Source organism: Nymphalis io, chromosome 12 (genome assembly GCF_905147045.1).
Source record: "Nymphalis io chromosome 12, ilAglIoxx1.1, whole genome shotgun sequence".
Lineage (NCBI taxonomy): Eukaryota > Metazoa > Arthropoda > Insecta > Lepidoptera > Nymphalidae > Nymphalis > Nymphalis io.
The window spans coordinates 7,775,545-7,802,557 of NC_065899.1; the positions used below are offsets into that span (position 1 = coordinate 7,775,545).

General features: G+C 34.0%; 6 protein-coding genes across 8 annotated transcripts in view; 3 read left to right on the forward strand and 3 right to left on the reverse strand.

Moving 5' to 3' along the window:
* The first annotated feature begins 829 nt into the window (after positions 1-829).
* Positions 830-1,576, forward strand: LOC126772445 (LYR motif-containing protein 2). The gene is made up of 2 exons (XM_050492820.1): positions 830-1,024; positions 1,253-1,576. Exons 1-2 carry the CDS (start codon positions 983-985, stop codon positions 1,472-1,474), a joined length of 264 nt encoding a protein of 87 aa, XP_050348777.1. The 5' UTR covers positions 830-982; the 3' UTR covers positions 1,475-1,576.
* Positions 1,577-1,775: 199 nt separating this feature from the next.
* On the reverse strand, positions 1,776-3,760 carry LOC126772351 (membrane-bound transcription factor site-2 protease). Its single transcript, XM_050492689.1, has 2 exons — positions 3,502-3,760; positions 1,776-3,417 (listed from the first exon to the last, which is right to left on the reverse strand). Exons 1-2 carry the CDS (start codon positions 3,574-3,576, stop codon positions 2,002-2,004), a joined length of 1,491 nt encoding a protein of 496 aa, XP_050348646.1. The 5' UTR covers positions 3,577-3,760; the 3' UTR covers positions 1,776-2,001.
* Positions 3,761-4,573: 813 nt separating this feature from the next.
* LOC126772348 (transmembrane protein 39A) lies at positions 4,574-10,657 on the forward strand. Its single transcript, XM_050492686.1, has 8 exons — positions 4,574-4,978; positions 5,114-5,386; positions 6,045-6,184; positions 6,898-6,996; positions 7,080-7,302; positions 7,625-7,781; positions 8,260-8,408; positions 9,130-10,657. The coding sequence occupies exons 1-8, from the start codon at positions 4,736-4,738 to the stop codon at positions 9,373-9,375; spliced, it is 1,530 nt and encodes a 509-aa protein (XP_050348643.1). The 5' UTR covers positions 4,574-4,735; the 3' UTR covers positions 9,376-10,657.
* Positions 10,658-10,872: 215 nt separating this feature from the next.
* On the reverse strand, positions 10,873-12,499 carry LOC126772349 (probable cysteine--tRNA ligase, mitochondrial). Its single transcript, XM_050492687.1, has one exon. It carries the CDS (start codon positions 12,441-12,443, stop codon positions 10,917-10,919), a length of 1,527 nt encoding a protein of 508 aa, XP_050348644.1. The 5' UTR covers positions 12,444-12,499; the 3' UTR covers positions 10,873-10,916.
* Positions 12,500-12,785: 286 nt separating this feature from the next.
* On the forward strand, positions 12,786-14,041 carry LOC126772446 (cytochrome c oxidase assembly factor 5). Its single transcript, XM_050492822.1, has 3 exons — positions 12,786-12,970; positions 13,545-13,640; positions 13,926-14,041. Exons 1-3 carry the CDS (start codon positions 12,863-12,865, stop codon positions 13,965-13,967), a joined length of 246 nt encoding a protein of 81 aa, XP_050348779.1. The 5' UTR covers positions 12,786-12,862; the 3' UTR covers positions 13,968-14,041.
* Positions 14,042-25,443: 11,402 nt separating this feature from the next.
* The window catches only part of LOC126772367 (uncharacterized), a 102,740-nt gene continuing 101,170 nt past the window's right edge, over positions 25,444-27,013 (reverse strand). For all 3 annotated transcript variants that reach the window (XM_050492717.1, XM_050492715.1, XM_050492716.1), the window contains 2 exons: positions 26,291-26,803; positions 25,444-26,209 (listed from right to left, as the gene is read on the reverse strand). In XM_050492717.1, coding sequence (XP_050348674.1) covers positions 25,937-26,209; positions 26,291-26,803 — 786 coding nt within the window. In that variant the 3' untranslated portion in view covers positions 25,444-25,936. The remainder of the gene's footprint in view (positions 26,210-26,290; positions 26,804-27,013) is intronic.

Genomic DNA, 27,013 nt, shown 5'->3' on the forward strand with positions numbered 1-27,013 from the left:
GATTATAACGAATGTTAGCTTAATAAAATAATCATACTGTAATTTCAAATAAGTATTGAGCATTTTGTAAAGAATAGCCGTTGCCATTAAAATAAGTCTGCATTATGAAAAGAATTTAATAAATTATAATTTATATTATTGTCATATTTACTACAAAACGTGATTTTTGCTTGTTAATTTTTTATATTGTATATTTAAATATTTCGTACTTTTATTATTTAGTAGCTCTATTTTGACTGAAAATAATAAAACTGTTAAGACGGAGAAGAGTGTGAATTTTAATACCTGCGAAATTAAAATAGTTAACGCGAAATAATTTCAAATGCAACCTTTTCTTTCCATATTCATGACAAATTTTGTATATACATAATTACTAAAGAAAATTTGGATTTTTAATAATTTGAGCTAATAGCTTCTCTTATATTTTATAGCTTACGTTATCCATACTTACTATATCCTTATTTCCATAAAATCAATTTCGGTCAAACAGAACCATATCCAAAGTCCAAAATAGAAGTTGTATCCTAGTTATAGGTACTAATTATCATAATCTCCAAATAGATATATTATTTTTATATTTAACAAATTTTAATAAAAACGTTTTAAAAATGTTTGTCATGACATTATGTAAAATATAGCTAAAAACTAAGCCGTGCTTAATTAAGTTTTAAGTTACTTAACAAACTAATAAAAATAAAATTAATAGTAATTTTCAATTTAGTTTCTATTCACCATAATTGACCGTCAATACTAACAGTATACTATTGTGATTATAACCTATGGCATTAAACAGCTGAGAATTTGACATGACTTTGAAGTTAGCCTTTGCACGTCAAAACAAAATAATCTGATGAAAATGTAGCTGGAGCTGTATTTTTAGATAAATTTAGCATTGCCTTAATACGTTTATATTTTAATCCTAAATCATATTTATAATATGTTACTTTGAAATTGTCTAATTACAAAAAAACCTTGAAAAGAAATGGCGTCTAAGTTGCCAAAAGCCACACTAAATTTAAAGCAGGTATGATGTGCTTCATGTAATTGAATAAACCTTTCTGTATCATGAACCAGCTTCAGCTTACAAAACGCATATATAAAAAAATAACATGACTATTTTGATTTGAATCCATCGTTCTTACTATGTAAATAATTGCTTGCTAGACTTTTAATACTGTGATATGTAAATATATTTAGGTATATATAATCCTATAAAGAATTCGATATCATTGTTTTTTTATTTTAATTACAGTTTCTTTTGCGACAAGAGGTATTGAAATTATATCGAGATATATTCAGAACAATAAGAAAAGTATCAGATGAAAGAACTCGTTTGGAATTGAAGGAATGGGCGAGATCAGACTTTAAGAATAATAAATACCACAGTGATGAGACAACTATTAAATCTATGTTGTTCTATGGAAGGAAATCTTTAAAAGACTTAGAGAAATCATTAGCACTTAGTGATAGCTAACAGTTATTTGTTTCAACATGGAAAGTGTATAATGAAAACAAATTACAATTAGTTTTAAATTAAAGTAGCTTTAAAATAATAAAATAAAATGATATTTATTCTCAACAATTACTTTTATTTTGTTTTATTTGTTTTTAAGTCATGGTAAAAAATTATTCTACAACTTAAAACTACCCAATTATTATTTATTTACAAGTCCTGTTTTTTCCTAATATACATATATAATTAGCTTCTATTACCAATAGTAACTTTAAAAATGACAGATTACAATTTAATAATTGTCTTTACAATTGATTCTATTTTACATATAAATATTAACATAATTTAAATATAATATAACAAAACATTTCATTATTAAAACTAGATCATATATTGATCATGATCATGTATTTTGTATTTCATTTTATACAAATTCTATGAATAATGATTACATACCATTTTGACTAAATTCTGGACACCTAAGTACTATAACATGGATGCTATTAAAACTTTTAGTTTACTAATAACATTATTTGAGAATTATATGTTTAATAATTATCCACAAATATTGCTTTATAAAATAAATACAATAATATTGGCACAGTTAGGCCCGTACCTACAAATATAGTCAATATAGTAAAGAATGTTATGAAATCGCCATTTTTATTTAAGTATTTCGCTAACAACTGAATGATACTTCTTGCAATGTGATGTCCATCAGTACCATAACAAGGCAGAACATTCAAAAATCCTATACCCATAGAAAATATAAAAATATATCGCAAAAGCTTTTCAAACTGAGATGGTGAGAAAAATGAAATAATGGCACATCTCGGAAAATATTGATCAACAAATACTGTTTTATGTATATCATAAGGCAATCCTAAATAAAGAACTGCATTATCATCTTGTCTTTCTATAATTATGAGGTATGTTTGATTATTCAGTGATGGTTTTAAGCAGTGCATATTTCTAGGGCAGGTATAACCATTTGTCTCGGTACATTTGATTAATTTATTCCTAACCATATCTCTGGGCTTTAAACAAGAATATTGCCCTGGTAACACTGAGTCAACAACTGCTTTTGGTTCCATATATTCAAAGCAAAAACTATACAAATCATTTTTACGACAGCATTCAACAACATCATTTTCTTTGATAGTCTCCATCATTATTTCATCATTCTGTGCTATATATTCAGCACTTGTACATATGCCAAACCGATCATGAGCTACATGTAAGCAGTATGACCAATCTTTTGAATTCTTAACATGACAATCATTAATGGATGTGATAACATCTCCCACTTGAAGTCCTCTGGCATCTTTTAATGGAGAATCATCTGTGAGTTCTGTAACTCTTACTCCAATATCAGTCTGGTATGCAATACTAAATAGAATTGGGGCTGAGAAAAATAATAACAGCGCTAAAAATGCAAGTGTAACATTGTGCCAGACTCCAGCACAGTATATTTTCAGCCTTTTTGTTATACCAAGGCTATTTAGATGTTCAGTGTTTAACTGGACAAAGGCAAGAGGTATTATTGCAAACACATACACCCCAACCGCAACAAGCTGAACATCTTCCTGTGAAGCAGCAGCTGCATGACCGAGTTCATGAAATATAGAACTGCATCCAATTGCAACAAAGTAAACCCAAAAGTCTGAAGCAGGTATATTAACACCAGGTAACATAGCTTTTACTTCAAGAACATTATCTATTTGTATTGTATCATTAAAATGCTCAAAAATAATTGATAGAAGTGTCCAGAGGGCAAACGGTAGAAATAAGCCGATCGTAAAAATATATCCACAGTTAAACCATTTTCGTAGTATTCGAGCAAGATTTTTACTCCATCTGTAGATAAATCTGTTGAATGCAGTGGTTGTCCATGTAAAGTTTAATATTCCAATTTTTAACCCAGTTCCATCCAGAAAAGCGTAGTAAGGATAGTGCATACAACTCTGAAGAATAAAAAATGTAAAAGATTATATACATTTTGAATTATTGAAATGTAAACATCACATCCCCCATTCAAAACATCTTACCTTGAAAAAAGAGTCAAAAAACCATATAACCACATAAAATGTTAACACAAATGAGCAAAGAATAGTAAATGACATTTTGTTTAGTATTTAACAACCATTTTACAATAATTATTTTTACATTTCATCAAATATATTTTTCAGAAAAGTAAAACCGGCCGGCACAGAAATCATAAAATCAATTTATTGCGAAGAGTGAGAAACAAATACATTTGGATACATCGAAGACTGAGCTATCAGAATCATTTCAATATAACGTTAAAGTTACTTGTCATACAAATATAGACTTTACAAGGGTGTATATTAGTTCTGTAACGTTTTTGACATTTACAACTTTTTGTGTTTTTTCCACAGAGCATAATTGTTATTCTGTAAATAAAGTTACAGTTGCGCTTTGTAAATTTCTGTCGTTCATTATTTCAGAACTATGATATGAAATTTGAAATTTTATGGGCCATACATGAAATGAAGAGAGAATCTATTTCCTTAATAGTAATGAATAGGCAAAATAAATACATATGTCCGGAAGGAGATATTTATTATTTGTAGAAAGTTTGAAATAAGACAAAAATAATTTTTATTGTTCAAGACTTTGTCAATTTGAACATGTTATGGAAAGCTACCAATATAGATGTCGCAGCTTCTGAAGTTGAAAACAGATAATACTTTGTGCAGCACATACATTCATATATAATAAGTTGCTATCAGGGACTCCTTTTGGGCTTTTCATTCTTAAAATTAGTATCATAATATTAAATATTTACTGCTAAGTTTAAAATGCAAGTAAATTATTATAAGAATAGCAGTTGCTTTATCGTTTTGTATGTACCCGTAGACAGAGAAACAAGTTAGTTTCTCCGTCTACGTACTACTACTGTCTACTTTACACTGAAGTTCATTAACAATTAGTATTTCACTTTATCAAACAACTCATCAGTGATTTTATATGCTTTAGAATAATCGGTTCCAAGTCTAATTTAGTACCTATAGTATGTAGATTGTTAAAAAACCGTAGGTAGTTGCTCTTTCGTCTGACAACTTGACAAGCGTCTTACTGGACAATTGACATCTGACATTGATTTCCAATTCTTTCAATTCCGATATTGTTACTTTCATACTTTGTTTAGATAGTTATTTCATTTAGTTGTCAATTTGTCAAATTCACGTTCTGTCGGATGTGTAACAGCGAGTGTGTTGATGCGAAATATTTATATTGGGATATTTTATCATGTAAGTGATGAGTTGTACCGAAAATGAAAGTGGACCTTTCGTCGTATTCTTCCTACCAGCGGCTCTTGGGTGCTTGACCATACTTTTGGCCCGGCGGTGGGCTTACTCTCAAGTTAGCACTACTTCGTCTACTGCCGTCTCAAGACGGCGAAAAATTATTAAAGACCCGCTTGCAAAACGAACCTTACCCACGTTACCCTGTAAAATGGTAGCTCCCAGTTCAAAGAAATCTTCAGGTGGCCCTAAGAAGGTATGGATTATTATTAAAAACAAACACGTAATTTTTGGTATATTTCTCTAGTAAATTATAATAATTAGATATATTCTCTAGTAAATTATAATGATTAGATAATCATCAATGTCAAATACTAATTCTTCTTTGTAGGGACCTGCAACACCTCTCATAGAAGATGATGTAAGCAATGGAAAACGCGCCAGATCAAGGCTATCACCAGCAAAAGCCTCTGGAACCGATGTCAAATTTATAGAGAGTCCTTTGCCACCAAAACACATACCATTTCCATATATTCCACAAGATGGAGAGCTACTCTTTGAAATTATGAACTTTGTGTTTACACTTGTAGCTATGTGCTTACAATTCTTGAACCTATATAGGACTATGTGGTGGTTACCACATTCATATACAACACAAGCTATGGTGAGATTATAAATTTTTTGAAAAATGCTTTTATTGTTCTCGTGTTCAATACCTTATTATTGTTTCTGATATTATTAAGAAAACATTGAAAATTTAAAACAAATCTTTATATTTATATATATATAAGTGAAATACTACTTATTGTGAGATCTCTTATTAAACTATCTGCCTGGTGGACTTGAAATTTATCACAGTTACTGCTTATTCAACACAGATACTCACTGCAATTCCTATCTAAAACATATTTTTCTTCTTATTACCCAAGCGAAGCTGGGATGATTAGCTAGTAAATTGTATGATAATTAAAGCAACTCTAACAAAGTGATTTCTTTTAAATTATTCCTATGATACCATTTTTATTCTACACAGGAGGCAAATTTAGTTATTTTGTTTTCGTATTAAGCTTGTAAAAAAAGTTAATTACTGCCATTGGTAATATCACATAGAATAAACTCAGCTGTAATTTGAAGCACAAGAATTTTTTAAATCTCAATTTGCATATATATATATATATATATATATATAATTTTACAATTATACAAAACCTTTGGTTATTAGTTACAAATAGTTTTTTTAGTTACACAATAGTATGCTTATCTGTGTATATTAATATTTAAGCTAAGCTAAGTTTTACTCAATTTAAAAATACATTTTTCAGAATTTCTATCTTATTGACCCACATCTGGTTGCATTTATAGTGACAATTATAAGCCGAAGACTACTATTAAGTGTGAGCCTTGCGCTACTTAAATGTATATTAGCACCTAAGCTGTTGCCACATGCTACAATTGCAGCTAGGTAAGTTGAAGATATTTTTAATCTCGAATGTTTGTTCCACTGGTGGTAGAGCTTTGTGCAAGCTCGTCTAGTTAGTTACCATCCTCTCATCAGATATTCTACTGCAAAACAGCAGTACTTGGTATTGTTGTGTTCCGGTTTGAAGAGTGAGTGAGCCAGTGTAATTATAGGCACAAGAGACATAACATCTTAGTTCCCAAGGTTGCACCACGCATTGGTGATGTAAGCGATGGTTAACATTTCTTACAATGCCAATGTCTATGGGCTTTGGTGACCACTTACCATCAGGTGGGCCATATGCCCGTTCGCCTTACTATTACATAAAAAAAAATGTAACTCACACTGAAATTTAGTAAAAATAATTTATATTCGAAAGTATAACAAAAACAATATATAGTCGTTATGAAGTTATTTATTTGAATAATATGTATATATACATATACATATATATAACTTATAACATTTGATATGTCCAGATTATGATATGTCCAGTACATTGTATTGATTTTCTTTTTTGTGTATATCCATGAATCAGAACCTGTAAAATTATATTTTTGTTCCCCTTCCTTTCAAATAAATACTATAAAATTAAAGTCACCTTTCAATGTCTCGTTAGTCTAGTCTCTAGTGGCTCGCTTATAAGTTCGAAGTATTAGTTAATGAAAAAAATATTATCCAAGTTTGTTCTAAATGCGCTAAATATTTTCTTTCAGAATGTTCATTCTGGGTGTGGTTTTAGGTGCACTGTCTTGGTGTACTTACTTTATAATGCTCAAATATCCACTTGTAAAGATTTTTTATCTCTGTTATCCGTAAGTATCAAAAATTTTGTAATTATTTTTAATCCTATTATATATTTGTTACTAATATTTAACTTAAAATTACAAAATTTCAGGGCAGTGATATATTTTATATGCTTTGGGATAAACTCCACTCCTTTCCTTGAGCTACACAACACGGAGACTCCTCTTATGCACAGTTGTTCTCATGAACCAGAACAAATACGGTCAGAAGTGGAAGTTCTGAGGCAGGACTTTAATATGAGGGTCAAGAAAATACTATTCAATTCAATACTTGGAGCATATTATACAAGTTTTGTTCCATGTTGTTTTGCTCAGGTAATTTATGATTATATTATTGATATATTTCTATATTTATTAATGTATATATTTTGAAGATGAAGAATTTAATTTTGAAATATTACATGGTTTATACTAATTATAGATTAAAATTAATACAATGTTGCTTGAAAATGTTAAATGCCTAGATTCCTAAGTCTAATGTAAGACAATTTGATAGACAATATGTCAGACAATTTGATAATAAAAATCTAACAGATAATAAAACTCTTGTACATAAAATGTGTATTATAGTTAGTTCCCTGTTGCTCGTACATGTATATCATGATGACGTACTAATGTCGCCCCCCCCCCCCGGCAGTCGTACCTGCAGTACGACAGCGCGGGCGCGGCGCAGCAGGTGGGGCTGGTGTGGGGCGCGCTGTGCGGGCGCTACGCGGCGCACCTGCTGCCCGCCGCGCTCACGGACGCGCCGCACCGCGCCGCGCGCCACCTCGGCCGCTGGCAGCCGCTCATCGGTGAGGATTGATCTATCGTATCAGTTTTCATTCCCCTCCATGGCATCGACGTCACTATGGAATCGCGATAAAATGCCGTTGTGAAAGTCCGCCAATTGTAACTAGACAAGCGGAATAGTGTTGTATTATAAATGAGGGTAAATTAAACAAGAACTGTCTGTAGTGCATAATACAGCTAAGCTATAAGTAAACCTCATGGAATATGTAAATACTATGTAATCTACTGAAGGTTTATTTATCTTTATTCCTTCGATTGGAATAGGTTACATATGTATACACTAGGTTACATTAGATATGCGCTTTTTAACCCAACCATATTATGGTGACACTATAACCATTTGAGTAACTGAGTACTTATTTTTTAACGGCTATTGTATTATGGTATTTTTTATAAAAATGGTTGAAAAAAGTTCATGATGGTGAGAGATACGAGCTTGCGCCGCTGGCTCACTTAGTGATCGTAATACCTTGCGCGCAGTGTCGGGCGACGTGAGCGACGTGCCGGCGTGGTCGGGCGCGCGCGTGTGGGGGCGCGGCGCGCGCGTGCGCGTGTCGCAGGCCGTGTACTGCGCCGCCGCGCCCGCCGTGGCCGCCGACCCCACCGACGTGCACCACATCCGCTTCTATGTGAGTCAATCTTATCTATACTACTTACTATAAATTACTAACCCGACTGCAAACTTTTACCTTAAAAATAACAGTATTTTAAATTATTGTTATTTCAAAAATATATATTATTTTAATGAATTGCCTTTTGAATTTTTGTATATTAAAATTAATATTTTTCAGTTGTTAGTTTTAACGAACGTCGCAAATTATTTAATACGGTATTATTTTTAATTTATTTTATTTCACTATATCGGCAGTATTTTTATTAGTATTTTTTTTTTTTATAGAATAGGAAGGTGGACGAGCATATGGGCCACCTGATGGTAAGTGGTCACCGAACACCCTTAGACATTGGCATTCTAAGAAATGTCAACCATCGCTTAATGCGCCACCAACCTTGGGAACTAAGATTTTATGTCCCTTGTGCCTGTAATTACACTGGCTCACTCACCCTTCAAACCGGAACACAACAATATCAAGTATTGCTGTTTTGCGGTAGAATATCTGATGAGTGGGTGATACCTACCCAGACGAGCTTGCACAAAGCCCTACCACCAGTAAACTGATATAAGTACTGTAACTGATATAAGTACCTCCAAATTTTATTAAATTAACACTTTTACGCAATATTATAAAAAAAAAAACTATCTCACATGTATCTCACCAAAAAAAAAAAAAAAACATTCAAAATTTACGTATTTATAATATTAAAGTTGATTAATATATTTTTCTTTTCCAGTCTGTGTTCAGCAATCCATCAAAGCTGTTGTGCTTACTACTGTGCCTGCAGCTCTCATTAGTAGCCATGCAACTATGTCTCCTATTTAGTTCTTTCGCGTGGCATAATTTTTTAGCCATTGTTATATTACTATTTATAAATTATTATACACTATTCAAGATGGTTCGAGATTATCTCGTCGCATGGAAAGTTTATAAGGCGGAAAACATGATACAGGACAAGAATGCAACGTTACAAGTTAATTAACGATAAAATAAACGTAGAGTATCTCTGCACACATTTGTAATCTGTTTGTCCCGTTAACCATATTATACAGATAATAAATGAAACTATTTATATGCGGTAAGAAAGATACAACATCTCATGTTTAATTTACTCATATATGTATTCCATAGTACATAAAAAAATATATTTAAATATTTAAGTCTAGTCAAATATTAGTCTTTGGTTTAAAAAAAAAGGATATTAAATATTCAATGAGCATATAACCCATAGTAATAACAGGACGGGTTGTAATATTCTGTCTTAATTAGTTCACGTATATAACCTTCCCGCTCTGAGGTTGGTAGCAACTGATGAAATCGCTGTCTACCTTAAAAAACATGATAGAATCTCATTACTCGTTTACTATGGTGACTTGTGTCCCTATAGCTCAGCATAGTTGACAGTCCTTAGTAAAAATGTTACGCGTTATTGATAGACAATTTAATAAAATATATTTTTTATTGTGTAAAAGGCAGATGGCCATCTGCCTGATATCTTATAGTAATTGGTAAAAATCATGGACATTAGTGCTGAAAGGAATATTCCTTGCATCGCCAATGCACAACCAACCTTGGCAACAAAGATGTAAGTGACTTGTGTCTGGAGTTACACTGGCTCTCTATCTAACCCTTCCAACCGCAACTGCCAAACAGCAATACATAGTATTGTTGTGTTGCACCCGGTACCACCTACATAAGTGATGGTCAATCATTTGAAGGCAGCATTTACACATACCGGATTTTTGCACTAAACGAATCGTTATTTTACATCAGTTATTGACTTCGAGCTACGAATAACGAGCCATTAGTCGTTCCTATACCTCACATATGTATGCGCGACTTCTAAACTTACGAAACGTATTTTATAGTGTGTTTGAATAACGACTCTTAGAAAAATCTACCATCCATTAGCAAATGGAATCTTTTGTTCTGTATATATTCGTCATTAATTTTATTTTATGATGTTTACTTTTAAATAAACCGCTAACTTGATTTTTCTCGGAGTTATATGATCTTATAAATGTAATTTGAAAAACTATAAAGTAAGCCAACTAATTTTAATCTGTTATAATGTGCATTGTGTAAACATTAAGGTATTTGTAAAAAGGCTCATTTTATTATAAGTGTCTGTAAAATATTTGTAAGGCTGGTTTAATAGACATTTTAATCAAAATTATACTCATATGTATTACAAAATGTGTGTTGGAGATATAAAATATTCCTTTTTACTATAAAACAGAACAAAATATATGACTTAGCAAGTATTAGAAGTTTTATTTCCTTATGCTTAAGTATGACATTACAGACTCCAAAAGTACCGTTACATAATTACCTTGTTGAAGGTATGGTGTGTACATAGATTCCTGGAGGGGTTAATTGAGCTAAATACTATTTTAATGTTGAGAAAAAAATGAGGTTTCAGATATGTTATAATAAAAAGTAAATAAATCTTCAACCATTTATTTACAAATTAATACACACTGCTTTTAAGAAATATTAATAACTATTATAATTATAATAATTTCATTTTATGGTAACCCATGAGGGATTTTTGCTGTCATTGATTTGAATTTTCATTGATTTCATTTTATCTCTTACTATATCACAAGCATTTAATAGTTCCTTATCTTTTCTTTCCAGAGCATTCGACCTCACTGTATGTCTAAATTCAACTAAAGTATCTATAAAAGTGTTTGTAACATTATCTCTTGATGATTCAGACAACTTCAACCCAAACTTAGTTAGAACTTGCGTTATATATTCTGCAATTAGTAAAACAGGGACTGGGTAATAATTAGTTGTACTAGTTTTGATTATTTTATTTGTATTATTAACTAAGTTTAGAATCAAATTAATACAAGAAGCTGTGTCAAAATCTGTTCTTAAAGATTCTAAGTTACTTTCTTTAACTTTTTGCAAATCATTCAATAGCTGATTATTATAATCTCCAACTTCTGGATTTTCTTGGTTTGCATATACTTCTACATCTTTTAAGAAGAATTTCAACTTTTTTAGGATATCCTCTGCAGTTAACATCAGTTCATCACTGTACTCCATAGAATACCTATAATTCGATATTAAACATGCCATTCTAAATGTGTCTGCACTATATTTTTCTAATATACTAGGTATAGACAATGTATTTTTTAGAGATTTCGACATTTTAGTTTCTTTAAGATTTAAGTGTCCAACATGAACCCAATAATTTGCCCATTGCTTTGAATTGTGATAGGCACAAGATTGAGCTTCTTCATTTTCATGGTGTGGAAATTGTAAGTCAATACCACCAGCATGAAAATCAACTTGGGAACCAAATATTTTACTGACCATAGCGGAACATTCTATATGCCATCCTGGCCTTCCTTCACCCCATTCTGTTTGCCAAGATGGTTCACCTGGCTTATATCCCTTCCAAAGAGCAAAGTCCATTTTATTTTTTTTAGCATCATCACTAGCTTCACCAATGTCTTGCATTATTTGTAATTTTCCATATGCAGGGAATTTTGAGGTATCAAAATAAACTGAGCCATCTTTGGCTACATAAGCCATTCCAGAATCAATGAGGCTTTTAATAAATTGACTTATCGTTACAATATGATCTGATACCCTTGTCACAATCATAGGTTTTTCCACATTTAAACTTGACATATCCATCCAAAACTCATGCTCATACATTTTAGCGACGGTTCTGTAATCGGTTTTAGTCTCATGACCTTTTTTGATTATTTTATCGTCAATATCGGTAACTCCCATAGCGGTAACGAGGTTAATATTAAAAAAATATTTTAATATTCTTTGAATAATATCTAGCTTTACATAGCAACTAGCATGTCCGATATGTGCCGAATCGTACACTGTTGGACCACACGAATACCAAGTAGCTATAGTTGGATCATTTAATATAATAGGAACTTTTTCTTCAGCAACACAATTGTAAATATAGACTCCAATTGGATTTCCATTTGGCATTAGCCACTTTGTGTCTTTATATGGTTTTAAATTACAAATATGTGTTAATTTTCTAGTAAAGATATAAAATAATTTATTCATTTTATTTATTACCGTAAAATACAGTTCTATTACTAATTATGTATCAGCAGCAACAATAGGTATCAGCTGTTAAATGTCAATTGTTATCACTTATCAGGTCGTAGCTGATAATTGGTAGCTTGTCACTAGTCACAGAGTGTATTCGATGTCCATTGACAATAACCTTAAACATTGGTTTCTCGAGTATTATAATATCGTATCCTTATCCAAATTATAAAATATTAATAAATCTTATGAAATATATGACTATTAATTGGTAACAATTTTTTACGTTTATACTTGAAAATTTTTAATGGTAATATCGTACGAGAATTGTCAATGTCAATATAACTGTATATAAATTGTCACTGTCAATGCATAAATTAAAATTGATATAAGAAGTAAATAATTTATTTAAATAAGTATTGTACAACTAGAATATGATTGCATTTGGTCCAGAAGAAGTCGGATTAGCTGATCGATCACCATGTGCTGGGATACGAGCTGACCTAAAGATGTGTCTTTTGAGTAGTGATTGTTGTAAAAAGGTTAGAATTTATATATTTTTCAATTATACGTTATTATTTAAACCATCTCGTTCGTCTAGTGGTTAACTTCTACGGTGACAGAACCTGGGCTTTGAATACCTGGATCCCGGGAAATAATTGTAATTGATTATTTCTGTTTAAAAAATTGCCATAAAAGCTCAAAGTTAGGAAGTTGGCAGAGTTACATTACCGAGTCTTTATAAATATGTAACAACGATTTTAACGACAATAAACGCACTAGGCGTCATGAGCGAGCTTCAAAATCAGCGGCCGAAGGATCCTCTCTCGCATTGGTCTCTTCAGTCACGAACGCAAGTGCCTTCGCGATGCTGCTTAAATCATCTGTCAAAGATGCAGATGCCTATATGATGATAAACATGTAAGGCCAAAAGTCCAGTGCTTTATCTCTCCTAGAGTGCGTCGAATTGTCCTCCCATTGGACTGTGAATTGAATGTCACTCCTATGAGAGTAGAGTCAGTGGCTGCAGATATTGAAAGCAGCTCAGGATAGTTGCAGATTCGTAATATCCGCTAAGTCATAATACCAGTGCCCTAAATGCCTTAATATTTTCAGCAAAAGAAAACTCCTAGAGAATGTCTAAAAGATGGCATAGTACCTACAGAATGTATTCAATTACGGCAAAGTTTTTTTGAATGTAAACGTTCATTGGTAAGTTACTTTCTGAAATAAAATTACAAATAATAGGTTTTTGATATTTGCATCTGGAGGTTTATATATTTTAGTAATATTGGCTTTTATTAATCATTTACTAATGAAGCATTTTATATAAGAATAAAGTCATTCAGCACTTTGAAACGTACATTATTGCATATAATTTATTGTGAGCAAGTTTTATTAATGTGATAAAAAATACTCAGTATATAATTTATGTTCAATAATAAATAATAAAAACTTAAAAAATAATATATTTTCACAGTTTTTTTATTTTTACAGCTTGACAACAGAAGAAGATTTAGAGGGCACAAAGGGTACTGATATTGCCTTAGGATATAAATTTAGTATTTTGTTTTTACTATAGTTTTATTTATAATAAAGTGTTATAAAAAATAGATGTATTTTTTTTGTTCAATGCAACTCGTAAATTTTGTAGAAATGTTCATAGAATCAATGGTTATTACCATAGATAGATTTTTTAAAAAAATATATACCACATGGCCAACTTATAATATTTTTATGCAAAAGATATCTACGTCCATCTTGTTTTTTGTTAAATCTGATCCATATTTTTGTTAAAGCTTGCTTTTGTATATTATAATTTATAATGAGAATTTTTTATAATTTTTTTTTTTTTTATATTCGCCGGGAGGGCAAATGACTACTCCACCTAATGGTAAGTGGTAGTAGAGTCCAAATGCGACGACGGCCAGTACAAACGGGAAAAACGTTCTGCACTAGCTGCCTTCGCCTTGCCGGCCCGCAAGATGCCTCTTCACGCCTCGTTTGAAGGAACCCGGGTTGTAAGAGGAGGGGAACACGTGAGCTGGTAAGGAATTCCATTTTTCGGAAGTGCGACAAAGAAAGGAGATGCCAAATTTCTTTGTTCGCGATGGAATTGATGTCATAGTTAGGCGGTGACATCGAGAACCAGCTCTCGTGGACTTAAGAAGGAAGGGGGAAGCAGGAATTAGAGAGAATCATTCCTCAGAGCACTCGCCGTGATACAGTCGATAGAAAGCGCTCAGTGCTGCTATCTCACGATGCAATTGTAAAGGTTCAAGGGTGTTTTTGACCTTTACGTCGCCAATAATGCGTACGGCACGTCGCTGCAACCGGTCCAAGGCCTCCAGTAGGTACTTAGCGGAGCCATCCCAAAGGTGCAAGCAATATTCCACGCAAGACCGTACCTGTGTTTTGTACAGCAGGCACAGTTGTTGTGGCGTGAAAAAACGCCGCACCTTGTTCAGAACTCCGAGTTTCCGTAAAGCTGTTTTTATAACAGCCTCGATGTAATCCCTTGGACTAAGGTCGCAGCGAACGTCAATCCCCAGAATGGCGATTTTGCTTTGTATCACCAGCGGAGTACCACAGAGGGAGGGAAGAGGGGAAAATGCTGACTTTTTCGCTGTGAGAGCGCATACCTGTGTTTTCTTGGCATTAAACTCTACAAGATTATCAGAGCCCCATTTGGCGATGAGCTCTAATGTCCTATCGAGTTCAATGACAAGATCCTTCCGCCTCTCCTCAATTTCCGCTCGCCCAGCCACTGCGCGTCCGTGGTATCCACCATGCACTGTACTATCGTCTGCATAGCAATGTATGTTCCCAAGAGAGAGCATATCATTGATATGCAAAAGAAAGAGTGTGGGAGATAGCACAGTACCCTCGGGGACCCCAGCATTCACTACATAGAATTGTGAAGCGCAACCATCAACTAAAACACGAAGGCTACGCTTGTGTAGGAACCTGGCAATCCAGGTGCATAGCTGAGCAGGCAGACCATATGCCGGCAGCTTGGAGAGAAGACTTCTGTGCCAGACCCTGTCGAAAACCTTGGAGATATCGAGGCTGACAGCAAACGATTCTCCATGCTTGTCGATAGCTTCACCCCAGAGGTGTGTTACGTACGCTAGAAGATTACCTGTGGACCGTTTTGGTCGAAACCCGTACTAACGATCATTAATTAGACAGTGATCTTCTAGGTAATGGATCAGTTGGTTGTTTAAAATCCGTTCCATCACCTTACAAAGTACTGAGGTGCTAGCTATTGGCCGATAATTTGCCGGGTCAGACCGATCCCCTTTTTTGGGAACCGCTTGCACATTAGCTCTTCTCCAAGCCTCCGGCACACATCCCGAAGAGAGAGAAAGTTGGAACAGGCGCGTTAACACAGGAGACAGCTCCGCTGCGCATTTCTTCAGCACTATGGCTGGTATTCCATCGGAACCGCTAGCCAACCGTACATCAAGTGATTGCAGTTCCGCACGCACATCACGTTGCCTGATTTTGATGTCAGACATCGTATGGCCACATAAAGGTATTGTAGGTGGCAGCGCACTACAATCATCGATGACGAAATTATCGGCAAAGAGTTTAGCCAGGAGATCGGCTTGCTCTTGCGGACTGTGAGCTATCGATCCGTCCGGATTTCTGAGCGGTGGCAGCGAAGGTTGGCAGAAATTGTTTTGCACAGACTTGGTCAGACGCCAGAAGCTACGAGAGCCCCTAGGATGCGAAACAAGGTCATGACCAACCTGTAAAATGCGCTGTGCATCCGCTCTCGTGTATGCCTTCCTACAGGACTTGGAATTTTTATTGTAGTTTGCTTTCAGTGAGTCAATGTTAGATGCCCCGCTAATGCATCCACTGCCATATGCCGCCTGCTTAGATGATACAGCATCGGTACAATCACGAGTGAACCAACGGTTACGCGTATCCCTACTGACGAGATCTGAGCTAGGAATGTAGTATTCCATTCCCAACATGATCTCGTCAGCAACAGCAGCGGCACTAGCTGTCGGGTCATTCCCACTGAAGCAACGTTTCCAAGGGACCGACGCATAGTAATCGCGCATACCGTCCCAATCTGCCGACTTATAGTGCCAAACGCGACGTTTGCATACCGCTAGTGGCGGCAGCTTGGCCTGTGGCACTCTGGTAGATATAAGGCTGTGATCCGAAGAGCCAAGAGGAGCCTGAACCACAACCTGATATTCCACCGGGTGAGAAGTCAGTAGAAGGTCCAGTAGAGAAGGTGCTTGCCCATCAATTTTTTATTTTATTTATTTAACACTTTTTGCACAACATATACATAAAATGAGAGAAGTAGGAAACAATCAAAGAAAAAGAAAATAAAAAATGGTGCGCAAAGGCGGTCTTATCGCTTATAGCGATCTCTAACAGACAACCTTTGGTGAAAGAATTTTGTAAGAGAACAGGTAAGTGCATTTACATATAAAAAGGAGATACTAAATATTTAATAGACTACACATATCTACATCCCACTAACCACATATACATACATACATACACACACATACACATATACATTCATACAAATATATATATATATATATATATATATATATAATTATTACTTAGCATATACATATTATATATAATTATAGAGTATAAAATTATATATAGATAAATTATAAACCACATACTATTTCATACATACATACATACCTTACTTGGAAATTGACAAATAATAGCTTTTCAAGCGGTATTTAAAAATACTCAATGAATTCGACTGCCGAATATCTGTAGGCAGTGCATTCCAAAGTTTGATGGTTTTTGCAGTAAAAGAGTTACTGTAGGTTTGTGTCCGGCTGCAGGGAGTAACTAGCTTATTATCATCCGAAGAACGCAGGTTGTGTGCGCTGTCGCAACCAAGAAATTTAAAGCGTTCTTTAAGGTAAGATGGTGTGTGATCGATATAAATAATAGAGTAGAGAAGAGATAAGGCGTGTAGATTTCTTCGTAGTCTGATTGGCAGCCACTTTAACTGAGACCGATACTCAGAGACATGATCAAACTTTCGCAGGCCAAAAATAAATCTTATGGCTATATTTTGCAGCCGTTTTAATTTATTTAGGAGGTCTTCAGTTAAATCCATGTAGCAGACATCAGCATAGTCCAGTATTGGTAACAGGAACGTATTAGCTAAACTGATCTTTGCCTTGATAGGCAATAGATTTTTCCATCGCCTTAAGAAACCAATGATAGCGAAAATCTTACGACTCATTTCAGTGATTTGAGGTACCCAGGAAAAGGAAGCATCAAGAAGTAGTCCAAGATTTCTAACAGTCTCTTGCATGTGTAATATTTGGCCCTCAAATAAGATTGGAGGTAGATGTTTAACTTGGACCCTCGTCAGAAGCTTATGACTGCCAAATATAGCCACTTGCGACTTGCTCGGGTTCACTTTGAGACCGTAAGATTTACACCATTCGGATATCTTTGCCAAATCATGATTCAAGGTTGCAGCTGCCTCATCAATACTGTCTAAAGGAGCGGTAACGTAAATTTGTAGATCATCAGCATATAGATGATAAGAGGAGGAAATAAGTGAAGAGAGAGTATTAATGAATATAGAAAAGAGAAGAGGAGAGAGCACACCACCTTGCGGGACACCGGAAGGAATATCTAGATAGGATGAATATTTATTATTAGCCATTATGCATTGCTGTCGGTTAAACAGATAAGAGTGGAACCATTCAATGACAGTAGAATCTATGCTTAGCGATCTTAGGATTGCCAAGCATATGTCATAGTCGATGTTATTAAAGGCATTTGAAAAGTCAAGGAGAGCTAGTACAGTCACGGATTTGTTATCAATACCCTGGCGAATGTCATCACATACCTTAACAAGAGCTGTAACTGTACTATGGCCTAATCTAAACCCAGATTGAAAAGGGCACAGGATTTTATTAATAGTGAGGAATTGGTTTAGTTGAGAGTGAACAACACGCTCTAACACCTTTGAAAGAAATGGAAGAACAGAAATAGGTCTAAAATGAGAAAGAAGCAAAGGATTGGAAACTTTGAGAATAGGAATCACGAGAGCTTTACGCCATACAGAAGGAAAGGCACCATGTAATAAAGAATAGTTAAATATATGGCATAAAGTAGGCAAAATACTGTTAAGGGTAAGAAGTATAAGTTTTCGACTAATTCCGTCAATGTCTGGGATCCTGGTGGGCTGATCCCAGCCACCAGTTGGGTCAAGTCATGTGTGAGAGCAAAAGCAGTCCTTCCAGCATGGTCAGTTTTGAGGGATTTCAACCATGATTCGTGGTGAGCATTAAAATCCCCCAAAAACACCAATTCCGCGTTAGGAAATTGCTCTTGCGCAGCATCTACCACCCGATTAAGATGGTTAAATAATCGGCTTGTCTCCAAGTCACCATTGTGGGATCTGTAGAGGCACACGTAGACTCGACTCTGATGAACCAGGTCCACACGTACCACCAACATGGAGAAGGAGGGGTCCTCCAAACAGCGCAGTCGGTGACAGCAAACATCCGTCCTGACGAACAAGCATACTCCGGCTTTCGCTTTGAAGGATTCTTCAAGCGTGTAGCCGGGATAATTAAGGTAGCTGGTATCGGCAGGACGGAGTATTTGTGTCTCCGTGAGAAACAACATTGCTGGCCGTGCTGTCCTGAGATGGTGGTGGCCAGCGTTTAGGTTAGCGTGGAGTCCACGGATGTTAGAGAACTCAACCTCAAACAGCGAGGGTATGGTGGGGGTGTGCACCGCTGTACGACCGTTATTTCTGTTTTGTTGCGCTACCATTTGGGAAAAAAAAATGAAAAAGAGACGTGAAGCGAGCGACGTATTGCCACGATAGGGATGGGCAAAGGTTGGAGGCGTGTTTCCCCAAGTGGTTGCGAGATTATGCGTGGCCTGGTGGGGCAGCCTCGCGAGCTGGTTAGGCACGCTCGGGCCCCTGTACTATGCCACGGGCGGCCAGCGGAACAGCCGTTTTTTCGGGTCTCCCTGTCCGGCAGGTCAATACAGTTTCCCCCGGCATTGGTTCAACAGCCGTCTCCATTGGACCAACACCCATCGTGGCAATACTCGCTCGGGCACTGGTTGTACGCTGGCTGACCTCGAAACGCGGCTGCAAGCCACTTCACAAGTTTTTCACCATGCGTACGGTGGTAACAAGCCAGGCGGATGTTTAACATCCTACCACCAGATAAGCAGATGGTCGCTCAGATATTCCTTAGTCGCCTCTTACGACACCCATTGGAACGAGAGGGGCAGTAAAATGTATTCTTTCTCCGTCACTACACGGATAACTTTCTCCGTCACTACACGGATAAAATTACTAACTAATTACTAATTAACTAATTTACTATTGAGAAAACTTGAATATTCTCTTATCTTTATGATTTGCTTATGTTTAGCAGTGATATTAAAAAATATTAATTTACAAGATTGTTATACAAAATATATAACATATAATATATACAAAATAATAATATGAATGAATAAAACACATTTTTTGTTTGAATTTTTATTATAAAAATAGTTGAAATTTACACTTCTATATGTAAGAGCCTTACCCATAATGAAAAAATATAAATAATGAAATACATAAAAGACAAAACCAAAAGGAAACTTGGCTTTATTAACTTAAAGAATTGCACATAATAAGCTGACAATATGTAACATTTGACAGGATAAAAGAATAGTATAATTTCTTCATAAATTATACGTCATTCACCCCATCTATCTTTTTCTAACACACAGCTGTAATCTTTTAAATAATATGGAGTTCGTCTTGTCCTTGCGGATCTCCTAAGATGTTGATCATCAGATGTGCTTGGCGCTGTAGATTGTATATTGTCTAGATCCTTATCCTCCGAGCTCAGAACTCGATCTACAGAGTCATAAAAAACATCTAAGATGTCCTCTTGTTCTTTCTGACTTTTTGTATTTGAGTTTTTTTTTTTTATTTTTTATTTTAATTCTTCTTCTATATTTTGATTCATAGAGTTTTCAACAGGAGAAGGAAGTGGAGCTAAATTTCGATTTGAAACTGTTGATTCGCGTCCATTTTTATGCTTTACAAAAGAGTAATAGGGGTTACTTTGTAATAGTTCAACCTCTTCAACATATGGATCATATTTATTACGGATATTTTTTTTCATTAACACAGGTCCAGGAGCTAACAAAGAAGGTAAAGATTCTCCATTAGATGATCTGCGAGGATGATTAAACAGCCGTTCGTGAGGAGTTGTGTTGATTGGTATACACAGAAGTGAACGAATTGCATGTAATGACATTGGCAGAACTTGCTCCCAGTTTTCAATTGGCATTTCTCTTGCGCGAAGATTTATTTTACATGTTCGGAACACCTCTTTATAAACATAGCGATAGAGGATCTGCTTTTATTTCTAAAGAGTTTACAGATTTTATAAGTTCCTTGGGAATCGCTTGTAGTAGAACACCTTATAACCCACGTGGAAATGGTCAAATCAAGCGTCTCAATGGTACTTTGTGGAAAACTTTACAACTTGCTAGTTTAGATTTGACAGCAGCCATAAAACAATTTAAGTTTTGATCATGATCTTCTTTGTCCTTTCCACACACAGTAAGATCATCTAAATAGCAAAATATACCTTTCAGGTGTTCTGTGTTAATTATAAAATTAAAAGCTCGTTGAAATGCTGCTACTCCATTTGTGACTCCAAACGGTATTCTTGTAAATTGATATAGATTACCACAGGCTTCAAAAGCAGTATAAAGTTTTTCTTTTTCTAGTATTGGAATCTGATGGTAGGCACTTTTTAAATCAATTTGACTGAAATAGTTATATTTTGCAACTTTAGATATTATATTTTCTATATTTGGTAAAGGATATGCATCTAAAAGTGTAAATCTGTTCATAGTTTGTGAATAATCTACTACTAAGCGTTTTCGGTGTACTCCTCCTCCAGTAACAAGGACTTGAGCACGCCAAGGTGAAATGCTAGGTTCAATAACTCCATCTGCTAGAAGATTTGAAATTTCAGTATTTATAAAGTCGCTATCTGCTTTACTATATCGTCTAGATTTTACCGCCACGGGTTTAATATCCAGTTAGTAAATAAAGACACAGGCGGAATAAATGCATTCATAACATTGCATATTTTTAAAGGCTCTCTATTACCTCCAAATTTAAATTCTAATGTCGAATAATCTTTCAGTATATCATGGCCTATAATGACATCCGCACAAAGATTGTGAACTATTAAGAGTTGACGTTGTTCATAGACATAGGCAATCTAGTTTAACCGAAGCAAAGCACATACCTTCTACGAATGATACATGTGCCAACGATGCTAAAGTTATAGTCTGTTTGCAGGGTCGTATTTTTAGTTTCATTATTTCCACTAAATTTTTGTCTATAAAACTAACAGAGCTTCCTGTATCTATTAATGCATCAGCGCGTATATTATTTATAAAAACTGGTATAGTAGCTTTTAGTAAACTATTAGGCGACGCAGCTAAGAAACTTTTGTTTAAATTATAATTTACGTCTGAGTCTGTAGTTAGAGCATTTGCAGTTTGTTGTTTATTGCTTCGACAGACCTTAGCAAAATGACCTTGTTTAGAACACAGTTGACATGTCACTTTAAAGGCAGGATACTTTATTCTTTGGTGTATATTTCCACCGCAAAAGAAGCAGCGTCTTCGCTGTAAAGTGGATACAGCCACATTTGGATTCAAATCAGTCACATTATTTGAGGAAGCATTTAGTTGTAATGAATTTGTATTCCCAGTATTTATTTCTGAGCTTCGTTCTGCAGTTTCTAGTGATATAGCTTGATTTAAAGCCTCATTCAAAGTAATTGTAGTGTTCTCCAAAAGACGTTTTCGAATTTTCTGAGATGTAATGCCAGCAATAAATGCTCCTCTAATTGTTTGCTGTTCATGTTCTTCGGCAGTAACATTTCGAAAGATACAGTCATAAGCCAAGAGTTACAATGCTCTTGAATATTCAGAAATAGATTCTTCCGGACGCTGTTTTCTAGAAATTAGTACGTGTCGTGCTAGAATTTCATTTTTAGATTTTATGTAGATATTATCAAGTATTTTTATTGCATCTTCGTAAAATTTACAATCTCGAATATATGAAAAAATAGTTGGAGCTAAATGATTTACCAATAGCATCAGCTTCATAGAATATAAAAAGGAGTATTAATAGTAACTTCTTCGGTTGCGGTTGGCATGCGTCCATTTTAAATCAGAATTTTTAGTACTCGGTTCTATATCAAATCTGTCAGGTCGGAGATAGCAATACATCGTGGCTTGAGAAAAAGAATGTGTAGTATCGACAAAATTATCTTGAGACATATTTTAAGTTAATAAAATTGATACATAAAAGACAAAACCAAAAGGAAACTTGGCTTTTATTAACTTAAAGAATTGCACATAATAAGCTGACAATATGTAACATTTGACAGGATAAAAGAATACTATAATTTCTTGATAAATTATACGTCAATATATAACAATCATATATACAAAATAATAATATGAATGAATAAAACACATTTTTTGTTTGAATTTTTATTATAAAAATAGTTGAAATTTACACTTCTATATGTAAGAGCCTTGCCCATAATGAAAACTAGCTTTTGAAGCTAAATACAATTTATTCTAAATGGTTCTTAAAACCTAAATTGGTACAATCAACCCCATTTTGGGTCGCAAAATTATTGCCAAATTAATTATAAACGTAATTTATTGAGCACTCTCCATATTTTTTAGGCTGAGCACATAGTTGGCATTTGTGTCGTAGCCAACAAAATATAATAGAGGTGTACAATTTTAAAGCAATTGATGTTAGTAAAGCTAAGCTGTTAAAATCTAATATATATAATAACTTTCGATGCCTTATAATTTTTGAAGACCTACATAATATAAAGTTCCGCTCATCTAAGTTAAATGAAATTCGTATTAGTGCATGGCAACATTATTAAATTAATGATTATGGCAGTGTTTACACATGTATTAAGTTTCAATGTGAATCTATAGTATTTGAGGCAGATTTACAATTCTATAGTATAATAATAAATTGCGCTGTGTTTCGAATTACAATCGTGATTAAAGTTAAATCTACTTTATATGTAAAGAACAATAGATATGCTAAAACAGATTGCAATTTGTCAACTTTTTCTTCTAATAATCCAAAGGCATAGTTGGCAAAGGGAGTCTAAAGTTAAAAGATCTTAATTATGTATGTATTTTGAACTTATTCGTAATCGACTTTAAGTTGCCTCGTAATACTGATTACTTACTTAAAAATAATGAAAAGCATTATTTTGTATATTGTACTAATCTGTCAACTGACAGTAAATGTGGGGCAGTACATCCAAATCTCATATAAAGAATATTGAGACCTCTGCTTTGCAATGCGACATTTACAGGTTGTTACAGTTTTCTCATTATCATTTTGATAAACCATCAAGTTGCATTACATTTTTAGCACCATAGCAAAATAATCGAATGTAATTGCTTAAATTGAACTTTTAGTGCTCTTTTAATTTATGAAAAATATTCATAATAACAAATATTAAACTACTTTTTTTATAATAGTGATGTAAGTAAACACTCGCATGGTTGAATGACACCGAAATTATAATATTAAGTTATTAAAAAAAATACATTGTATTTAAGATGACAAAATTCTATTTTTTTAAAATTCATTCATTGTTTTTGACAATTGCTTTGATTTTTAATATTTATCTAGGTATGCCATTTTGATCTATAATTCTTCCATAAATATGAATCTTTATTGTATATTAATCTTTATAGTCATATATCTTGTATTTTAAATAAAAAAAAAATTCTTATACATAAATGACATCCAAACTTATTTGTAAGTATGTAAAACTTTTATTAGTGCCAAACTGATTTAACTTTATTATAATTTAAAATATTTTTTATTTCTAAAATATTTTTTTTTTAATGAAATTATAGGTTAAATTAAAACTTAAAAATATTGTCTTTATCATAACCGCACAATACAGATTTATACAAGTGCTTACTTACTTACATCGATACTTTAGTTATACACAATATAAATAATTTTATTCGATTTTCATATTAAATTTGTAAGAGTATATAATATTGGTAAGTATTTTTATTATTCTGGTCTGATTTTACAAATCTGTATTGTACGAACACGGATGCGGTATGAGAAATTTCACTTGGATTTTATAGGTATTAAAAATCCATTTCAATTGAGCTTGTATTAAAAATTTACAAAACAATGCCGAACAAAAAATATATCAAGAATTACAACACGTAATCGTGTTGACTGAAAAACAGAAAACTTCATAGCGATAAATACAAAATTAATATATTATTTTTCATTTAGTAAAAGATAATTTACTTAATAAATGTTATGCTACTTTAAAGTTGCATTTATTATAATCGTACAAATTATATTGGAATGCACTATAATTTATAAAGAAATTAACTGCCATGGCGACAATATGTTTTAGGTGTTAATTAAAGCATGTTTGATCATCATCATGATATGTTCCGGAGATATGTTAGAAACTAGGACTTCCGGTAAGCATCCTTAATAATGTGGCAGTTTAGACGGTTAAAATACATTGTATTAAAAAAAATAGCAATAAACCACAAAGAAATGATATGATAATTTGAATTCTAAGACAAGACAATTTTATCAGTTATTGTGGTTTTCCTCTTATAACAGAATCATTTTAGATTTCTTATATAATATTAACAATTATCACGTTTTAATTTTGTAATGTTTTAACTTTTCGATAAAAATCGTAAAATGGACATGTAAAGTTTAATATGGGACGTATGTACTGTAGCGTCTCCATTCTTTATTCAAAATAAACTCATACAACTGTTATCAAGTGAATTTGAACCTTTCCAATTTAGCTTTATTACCAACAAAAGGACTAACAAATTCTTAAATTATTCTATACGAGTGTAGTCTATTGCAGAATTTCATGATTTTTTTCATTTTGTGTAGGTACATTTATTGTTAAACATACTATCTAATAGTATTTAGCATGTAATTTTTGTTCGTCATATTTAAAAAAAAGGAAGACTGTTGAATATTAGGTATAATTTAAAATGCTGCAATCGTATTCTAAATATTTTAGAAAATACAACAGTACTACATGGTACATTCCCATTTTCTAGACTTTAATGCTTACATTCGTTGATGTTAGTTTCGAAAAATATTACTTATTTGTTATTTCAATAGGTAAAGTTAAATTACGTGTCATCTATATCCCCAATAATCCTAAGAAATGGCGCAAATCAATTATTAGCATCTGTAAACCTTTGAAATTGCCATACGATTCTCTTAAATAATCTACAATTAATATCTAGAATCTATTCAACGTTTCTACATTCAAAGATCCACAATTGACGCGTTCGGACTGAAGCTCGAATCCATAAACGGTGCTCCCTCGAACCTTACAATTAAACGCAAGACCGGCGATGGTCTTCTCCCTCCACTAGAAAGTTTGGATTGGTCTGTAGAGGCCCGTGTATCCGCACAACCGGGCGCGTAGAGCCGTTACCAACATGGACGCACCGGACAAATCGTCCAACAAGTTAGCGCATTCACACACCAACAGATACATCTTGTCGCCGTGCGCCGCCACCGACTTGTGCAGCGCGATCTTTCTCATCCCCACAGAGTGGGGCAGGTGTCGGTATAGCATGCGGGCACCAGTCCAGTACAGCCAGTTCCGTTCGAAGCGTTCCCCGTCATCACCTTCGAACACCTGAAATAATTTGATGCCTAATAAGTCAAAAGTTTTGTAAAAAAAAACATTGTTCCTGTAAAATATAAGAAGTAAATCTACCTTATAAACACTAATAATAAATCCAGTTGTGGGTGTATGCGATTTCTTTGGTCCACCAGCGAGATCATTGAACGGGGGTCTGCATATCATCGCAACCTCACTATAAAGGTCCAAAGTGTGAGCCGCCGAATATCTAATCGTTTTTGGATCGAACTTCGACAGCGAGGCACTTCTCATGTTATTGTAAAATAACAACGGGTCCGTTTGCGTTGTATTTATCACGTAATAAGATATAAAAGGAAACTCCGCGTTCCTCTCCATGTTAGCAAGTAGCATCCCTCCTACAGCTGTATTAGCATGCGCCACGTCATTCAATAACTCTCCTGCGGCAGTTTTTTGTTTCATCAAAGGTTTGGCAAGTGGAGATTCTAGTATAGGCTCTATTGGTTCTAAGGGGCTCATCAAATGTGCCAATATACAAAGCTTCGGATCGGCAACCTCGAGAATACTTAGCGAATTTTGGGCATTTTTTGTCGTGATTCCCTTCTCTGGCGTTGGAGGAGGCACAGGTAACTGTAATGACAAAAATATTATTCAATAATATGACTTCACTACTTAAAATTTTATAAGATCAAGATCTAATTTAATAAAGATTATATATATTATAATTAATCGAACTGACAAACTTAAATATAATAATTGTACAAACGCACACATTTAAAAATACACACGCTACTGAGTTTAAAAAGTTAAGTTTAATCTTTGTTAAGTTTAATCTTTATC